At 35.3% G+C, this 8,539-nt stretch overlaps 3 protein-coding genes across 3 annotated transcripts; all 3 read left to right on the top strand.

The window, feature by feature from the left end:
* Positions 1-360: 360 nt before the first annotated feature.
* LOC149374488 (protein lethal(2)essential for life-like) lies at positions 361-1,489 on the top strand. The gene is made up of 2 exons (XM_089593220.1): positions 361-963; positions 1,291-1,489. The coding sequence occupies exons 1-2, from the start codon at positions 497-499 to the stop codon at positions 1,472-1,474; spliced, it is 651 nt and encodes a 216-aa protein (XP_089449346.1). The 5' UTR covers positions 361-496; the 3' UTR covers positions 1,475-1,489.
* Positions 1,490-2,874: 1,385 nt separating this feature from the next.
* Positions 2,875-4,344, top strand: LOC106636913 (protein lethal(2)essential for life). Its single transcript, XM_089592707.1, has 3 exons — positions 2,875-3,291; positions 3,378-3,437; positions 3,871-4,344. Exons 1-3 carry the CDS (start codon positions 3,028-3,030, stop codon positions 4,144-4,146), a joined length of 600 nt encoding a protein of 199 aa, XP_089448833.1. The 5' UTR covers positions 2,875-3,027; the 3' UTR covers positions 4,147-4,344.
* A 1,296-nt stretch (positions 4,345-5,640) lies between these two features.
* Positions 5,641-7,186, top strand: LOC106636970 (protein lethal(2)essential for life). Its single transcript, XM_014349553.2, has 3 exons — positions 5,641-5,910; positions 6,164-6,642; positions 6,734-7,186. The coding sequence occupies exons 2-3, from the start codon at positions 6,189-6,191 to the stop codon at positions 6,934-6,936; spliced, it is 657 nt and encodes a 218-aa protein (XP_014205039.2). The 5' UTR covers positions 5,641-5,910; positions 6,164-6,188; the 3' UTR covers positions 6,937-7,186.
* The last annotated feature ends 1,353 nt before the right edge of the window (positions 7,187-8,539 follow it).

Raw genomic sequence — 8,539 nt, 5'->3', positions numbered from 1 at the left:
GTTAGGGGTATATACTGAAATCAGTCAACAATCCACTAAAAACGAGACACGTATTGACCTTCCAGTGCGCCACGTAGCCCTACCCCCAAATTGTTGCGAATCGTTGTGGCTCGAGAAGCATCGCGAATCTCGATAAAATATACTTACGTGTCGCTTCTGGAAAGCTCCCTGTCCTGCTCCCCCACCCGGTGCTTTCTTCCCGCCCTCCGACTATCCTACAGCGCCGACGCTCTCTCCGCTAACGTGCTGTGTATATCTCTGCGTACTTAGCGGCACATATATATAAAAAGGTGCGCGCCGAAGTGCCGCTAGTTTCAAAACAGAAGAAGAGATCGACGCTTTGGAAGCTGTTTTCGCTTCGCTCGTATACCTACATACGTTTTACTTGCGTTCCGCGATAATCACAGAGAGTTTCGTCAATCGAATATTTCATTTGGTTATCGGTAAAGCTTTTTCGAGTATTAATTTTCGGTGAGACGGTGTATAACAACGAAACATGGTGACTGCATTGTTACCGTTGCTCCTGTCGACGGCCTACTTCGGTGGCGACAGGAGCCGGCTGTTCGACCAAGACTTCGGAGTCGGTCTTCGCCCGGAGCAGCTGCTCCTCTCCCACTACGACTACCCGCTTTCGGCTCGGGATCGTGCCATCTTCGACCTGTTCGACAACTCCAACTACCTCCGGATGTTTCCCGAAGTCTTCCGTTCCTCGATCACCGGGGGACTTTCGAAGGTCTACCGGGACAAGAACGACGGCGACTGGAAGGTGCTCATTGACGTAAAGCAGTTCAAAGTAGAGGAAATCGAGGTCAAAGTTATCGATAATTACGTCGTCGTCACCGGCAAGCACGAGGAGAAGCAGGACGAGCACGGCTTGATTTCGCGGCAGTTTGTACGGCGTTACGAAATACCAAAGGACGTCGAGCCGGACACCATCTCCTCGGAGATATCGTCGGACGGAGTGTGAGTTTTTTTTTTTTTTTGCAATTTTATTACGCTTAGTATGCATTTCGTTAGATTTTTCACTTTTTTTTTAAATATTTTTTGGAATTTCGCGAATTTTCATTTGCCCTCTTTCCTATTTTTATTCATACTTAAAATATTTTTAAAAAGTATTTAACGATTCTGCACTTTTTCAACGTTTTTCTACAACTCCTGCATTTTTGTCCTACATATTTTTTAAGTACAATTGCCCTCTAATGTGGACTCGCCTGCGAATGAAACAAATATTTTTACTACAATCAGTGTCCCTGAATTGTATTTTAAAATTTAATTGGTCACCGTTGACAGGCTAACCATCAAGGCGCCCACCAAGGATACTCCCGAGAATAAGAACGAGAGGAAAGTAAAAATCGAGCTGACAGGCAAGCCGGCACTGAAGTCCAAAGAGGAGCCAAGCGACAAGAAGATGGAGGATTCGAGCAGCAGTACAGCAACTCCTACCACCCGGGAATCAACGACCAAGGAGTTGTGAATTGTCTCTGCGTCCGTTGCTAATTTTTTCAAAGACTATTTTTTTAATTTATTGTAATTTTTTACTTTGTTTCTAACTCTCTCTCTCTCTCTCTCTCTCTCTCTCTCTCTCTTCCAGACTTTGAGTGACAGCTGTAATTAAAAGCTATCCGTATTTATGTTACGTATGATTGTATGATTGAATATTCTATTCAATTGTTTGGAAGCGTTTGTACTTTTCACATTTATTTTAAGTTAATTAACATCAGAATAAATCTGTAATTTTAAATATTTTTTATTATAAGATAGTTCATACATGATGTAACTTCAACTTTTCTAAGTCATGTACAGTTATATGAAAAACGTTTTTTGTGAAATAAATTTATAAAACTTAGTATGGGAATATTAATTTTACTATACATCCTTAATAACATTGTTCTTATACTTGGTGATTGTTTCTTTATATTATTTAATTTAAATTCTATCATATTTACAAATTCAAAATAATTAATCTACTCGAATCTGACTAACACTACTCAATTTCTTATGTTTTTTGTTCCTAATGTATTTAGAACTAAAATTAATCCTATATTCTAAAGTATTCAAACATGAACAAAAATTTATAAATAAAAATTTCTTACAAATAAAATACTCCAAAGGGTTCAAACTCAATGACCTGGAGGGGGGGACTTATAATACTATAGTTACTTTTATTTTTTAGTCGTAAGAATTTATAGAACACGTTATGGCAAAAAAAAAAATTCAAACGACTTGCACATCATAAGATCACCTTCATAAAATAGTTTACCAAGGTTAGAAGTTACTAATCCTTGGAATATGCAACTTTCCGTGATTGTTGATGCTATAAAGTTACAACATAGTAAGTTTCTACCATTTTTTAGGAAAAATTATAAATAGTTATGAACTATAATTAGTTAATTTAATGTAACTAATTTAACTGCATGCCTTAGTTAATTACGTTTGATTTGCATAAAGTACATGCAGGGTTGTGGAGCTTATGCACTTGCGGTAAAATATGAAAGGGCTTCAGAGCTTGGGAGTGAATAATTTTATTACAAATTTTTATTTTGCATCTCATTTTTTAACGACGATAGTTATTTCAATTTTTCACACATTTAAGTTTAAATCCTTTACAGTACAGATTATGGAGTTAAAGCACTTGTGGTAAAGTGTGAGAACTTGTATTGATATTAGTACGTTTGAATTTGCCGCCAGACGGGTATTACTTTTTTGGTCACACCGTAGAAGAGTTGAGCAAATCTAACCGTTTGAATAAATAAAATTTACAATAAAAATCACGTATCTCAGTATTTTTTTTTATTTATTTTTTTTTTTTTTATTGTATTAGCTTCAAGTTCGTAGGCTGTATATGTATATGTATACGTGTGCACGCGGCACGACCCACGACAACAGTTTACTGCGGAGAGTGCGAAGGAAGTGCCGGGTGAACCTCTCCCCAACTTTAGTAGCTTTTGAGCCTTTGCCGAATTTGTATCAAAGTACCGGCGTCTTTCAAAGTTTGAAACCACTGCAATCTTGCCCTACCCGGAGAAGATGTCGTTCCTTCCTCTGCTCTACTCCAACTGGTGGGAAGATCTCGAGAGGCCGCACCACGTGCGTGACCAATATTTCGGTTTGGGTTTGAACCCGGACCGTCTGGCCGTGATTCCTCGAGACTTCTTCGACGACCCGAGACCTTCCCGTCATCGTTTCAACAGTAGCCTCAGGCCCAGCAATTATGGCCACTACTACCGGCCCTGGTCCGAGTTATTCAGGCGCAATGATGAATCCGGTATCTCAACTGTCAAGGCTGATAAGGTATGTATAGAGACACTCTCATTTAAGTACTTGAGTGAGTACTTGCACCGTATTTTAAAAGATATGTTGAAATTTTGTTTTTACAGGATGCCTTCCAAGTCCAATTGGATTGCATGCAATTTGCCCCTGATGAAATCAACGTAAAGGTGAGCAATTTTTATTGCTTTCTATTTTGTTTATAAAAAGTATCCTTTCTCCTGGTTTTTGCCACGATTCAACTATTCACTACGTCAATTATTTTTGATTCCATCAGTTATACGAATCTTGCATTGAGTAAAATTATAGCTTTCAAAAATGAAAAAAAAAAAAAAATTATTATACCCGATATAGATATATATACATATGTTAATGTAATCGTATATCGTGCCTCTTATTCACGGTTTCCGCGAAAAGTTTATTTTTATGCGCCCATTCACTGTACATTGGTCTTCTCTTCCGAGTTTTTATTTGGTAAGAGCAGGAGCGTAAATAGCACCCAACAAAATTGTAATATCTTAAAATAGCACGTGAATCATGATGTATAAAGTTTCTCTCAGCAGAAATTAGCCCATTCATTAAAGAAGTTTGTTTTATTTATAGGTCGTTGACAAGTACATCGTCGTCGAGGGAAAACACGAGGAGAAGCAAGACGAACACGGGTTCATCTCACGAAATTTCACCAGGAAGTACCTGATCCCTAATGAGTGCGATATAGAAAAAGCAGAGTCTAAACTCAGCTCAGACGGCGTCCTTACTATCTGTGTTCCTCGCAAAGACAAGCCGGCAGTCGAGGGAGAGCGCGTTATTAACATCCAGCATACCGGCAAGCCAGCCATCAAAGAACAAGAAAAGAAAACTGAGGAAGAGAACAAATGAAGCTTTTCGTCATTAATATTGTTTTCCGTTAACAACATTCAACTAAAACTATTTAACATAACTAATTTTGTGAGACAAAGATCAAAGTTATTTTTATGTATGAGTTAATTTCGTTTGATAAAAGTAAGTTGTGATTCCAAGTAACTATGTGTACTAAATATTTTATTTTTTAAACTTAAATAAAACAAGCATTTTTTTTATAATTCGAGTAATTCAATTTTCATTACCCCGCCATTTTATTACTCTTCACAGAAATTAAAATTTTTTTATGGTACTAGGAGAAAAAAAATTTTTTAATCAAGACATATTTCATTTGTGAAACAAATTGTATGCATAAATGCGTAAATTTTTAACATTGATGAATAAAGTCATACATACCTTCTAAGTAGTATAGTGACACCTACAATTTTAATTAACAGTGACTTCATATAGGTAAACGCTGTCTATCGACTGTTTAGCAACTGCTGTTGATTAAATTAGCTGAAATATACTAAGTACTGAAGAAAATGAGAAATATATACATTTTATTCGTTGCGTGATTGGTACTACACATCACGTATGGTTTGTTTGGCGGATTTTTATAAAAGTCTGTTACGTGAGATTGTAGAAATAAATATTTGAGTGTACCAAACGAAAATAAGAAATTTAGTAAATTTATTAAAAAGCTGTTTTCGATTGAAGTTTATAGGAAACACCAAAGTAGTCATACGTAATGATGAAAGATTAAACAAGTAAAAAATAGTTCGAAAAAATTATGATCTCTTTGCGTCGGCTCTGATCTCTCTCTCTGTCCAGCGGGCAGCGTCTACATTCTATGCTCTTTTGATACTTTTGAATTGCGGGAGACAAATTGTTTAATATTTGGCAAAGTAATCATTTTTTGGACACTTGATCGTTTTCTTTTCCGAACCCCAGTCTCGTCGCAAATACAAAGTGAACGATTATTACTCACCGTAATGCGTAATGTGATTTTTCAAAGTATCGATTAAGTAACCTAGTGTATAAAGGCTAAATTTCGTTGCAATTGTTGCAAACTCCCATGTGGGCTTTGGATTTGACAAAAAAGTATATGGTAATGACAAACCTTGCTGTCTCCTTTTTTTTTTAATTTATAAAAACATTATTTAAACAAACATGGATTTTTCAAAAATGACAGTAGTAAAGTCGAGCTCAAAAGTTTCTAGCTCGTTGACTTTTATGTAAAAAAAAAAAAAACGAAAAACTCGAAATGTTGAATTTTGAGTACCTCATTTTTTTACACCCCTGAAAATGCCGCAGTGTTTGTTAAATTAACCCACATAAGTACTTATTATAGGATCTATTCTTGAAAATTCACACAGCGTCTCGAGAGCTGTCGAGAGGACTCGAACATTCGGGGAGGTTCGTCTCTTTTCTTCCCAGCTTCCCACATCCCACTTCCATCACACACTCCCCTCGGAGTCTCCCCACTCCCCACCCGACGGTGACCGCCTGCAGTGCCTGCTGGGCCTGCACTCTGCAGTGATAAAAGCAATGAGCATTCCCCTTCGGCTTCAGTTGATGTCTCGTCGTGAGCAAGTAAAAGTACACTTGTATTGTTCACAATCTCTTATACGTAATTGCGTATTGTGCATAACGTGTATTGCTTTGTTTAAAAACGTTGCCGAATCTGTGTAAAATTGACTAATCTTTTCGACAAAGTTCAATACAACTTGACGTATAGATTGTCATCAAGCTGAATCGAGGGTTGTTTGTAAGAGTGTTTCTGCACTGTTAATTTGTTAAGTAAGTATTATAATTACAATATAATTGTCAGTGATGAATTTAATCTGCACCATCAAAGTTAACTTGTAAAAAACATGTAGTTAAAAGTTCAGTATTTTGGTGTATTTTTCTTACATTCAATTAAATTTGTTGATAATTACTGAGATAGAAAAAATTTATTCTGCTAGAAAAAATAACTAAGACCTTGCAAATAAATTCTAAATAATATGTATCACTGGAAAATAAGAAATTTTTGTTTTGTTTTTTTGATTAGGAGCAAGAGAAGAAAAGACTACATAATGTCACTTGCACCACTGATCTTCTCCGACTGGTGGGACAGCCTTGAGGGTCCACACCATATATTTGATCAACACTTTGGTTTACCTTTGGATCCGGAAGATTTCATTGATCGCATTGCCCCTTCAAGATCTGAAGTAGTAATTTACAAACCAAGTAAGCTGCACAACAGACTTCGACGCTACCATCCATTCCTCCATGGTCTTGCTCGTAGAAGTGGCAAGGGATCTTCGGTGGTGTCTGCCAAAGATAACGAATTCTGCATTAATCTGGATGTCAACCAGTTCTCTCCAGAGGAGGTCAATGTAAAGGTGGTAGACAATCACATTGTTGTGGAAGCCAAGCACGAGGAGAAAGAGGATGAACATGGCTGGATTTCTAGGCAGTTCACTCGAAAGTATCTTGTGCCAAACCAATGCGATATTGACCAAGTGGAATCCCGTTTGTCTTCTGACGGTTAGTAATTTTTAAATTTAATATAATGTTTTGATATTGATAATTTTTGACACAACAGCATCCAGTAAAATAAATCCAACTTTACTTGCAGGAGTACTCACCATCACTGCACCAAAGAAACAAGAGCAGAAACTCGAATCTAATGAAAGAATCATTAAAATTCAACACACTGGTGAGCCAGCCATTGCTCAGTCAGAAGCTTCTACTTCTGGAGAAAATGCCCAGCCCAAGGAAGGGAACCAACCACGTCAAGTTCCTCAGCGTGGCAAGAAGTCAACAGTCAAAGCTGCTTAAATCATTTTAATTTCGTATTCGAATTCTTCAATCATTTTTTCCATCATCATTTTCAAGTTCCTTTCGTTTTTTTAACGAATTTTCATTTAAATTTTCAAGTAATTATTAAGATAAAAAATTTAGATACTAATGGTTGTGAATTATTTAAAGATAAACAGTAGTACTTAAGTTTTGTACATTGATGATTGTATTTAAGTACATGTGGATAATTTATAAGTAATAGAATAAATCGAGTGTTTTTCTATAAAAACCTTGTCTTCATTTTGACTCCTTACTCAATTTTCAATGATTATGTCAAATAATTGTGAAAAACTAAATCAAAGCAAAGTAAGGAATATTTTTTTACTAATTTTTAGAATACATAGCAGTACACAGCAATCGATAAAAATCATTTTATTCATGACAATTGGACAACCAGTACATGTTCTCATTTTTTGCATAATACAGTTTATTCTAAAAAATTCGATGATATTCACAATTTAATTCAATAAAAATTTTATTTAACGAAATTGAAAAATATTTTTAGTTTTTTTTACATTAATTCAAAAACTGAGCATACTACGACTGCAGATTGATTTTTATGTAAATTTTTTTCACCCAGCTTTTATGATTGCTCCCACTGTGTAATTCATACATAAAATGAACTATAATCTCTAATGATATGCAACCAACGTTTTATTATAAATAATTCAATAATTTCAATGTAGTTCAGTCATATACATGTCAGATGATCCACGGTAAAGTTTCAAGATGAAAGACATTTGATTTATGTATCCATACATTTAGTAATTAAGCAAACAAAAACCACTGTATTGTACTGTTGTTGTACAGTAAATAATACCTGTAATATAAGGTATACATATAAAATACACATTTAAGCCTAATCCGAAACATAATATTTACCTATACATATATATGACTCTCTCCCTCTCCGATGCAACGGTTTTTGAAGCTCTTTGTTACTGGGAGAGAAAATAAAGTAACTGGAATGTACCAGAAAATACTGGACTCTCACGAAATTCGTTTTCGCTTTTGTTATTGTCTAACAGTGACCTTATATTATATACTCATCACCCATTTTTTAACTTGTCCTACCAGCTTACAAGTGCTTTTAACACCTACAAACAAGTCGAGAACCTCATGTAGATGTTTTAGTAATTTTTATTATGTATTTTCTCATCAGGTTGTCATCTGCACAACAATTTCAATTTCCTTTGTTGAATGTTGACGATAATGTATTGTAAGATACGAAAAGAGTGTACAATTAAAAATAAAACTGTATTTGTATATGTGAGAAAACCTATTTCATAATGTAAACTTTAATCAAGAAACTTTGACTTGAAGAAAAATGATACACAAATTACATCATATCATACTTAGCAGAATTCTGAATAAATTTGCCACAAATAAGCAAACTTTTCAATAACTATTGATACATAAATATTTATTCAATAATAACTCGCTATTATATTCACACTCATGCATGTGCCCACTGAAATTATTTATGGTCACCTTACAATACACGTCGATTGACTAAATATTTTGTGTATTGGAACTAATACCACGTCTGTCTGTGTATCAATTGTGAATTATTATTACGTAC

This window comes from Copidosoma floridanum, unplaced genomic scaffold (assembly GCF_036245765.1).
Source record: "Copidosoma floridanum isolate Cflo_tuat_1 unplaced genomic scaffold, Cflo_Japanese_pri ptg000019l, whole genome shotgun sequence".
In the NCBI taxonomy this organism is placed as follows: Eukaryota; Metazoa; Arthropoda; class Insecta; order Hymenoptera; family Encyrtidae; genus Copidosoma; species Copidosoma floridanum.
Note: the sequence above shows the minus strand (reverse complement) of the source record. Positions and strands in the feature narration are given on the sequence as shown.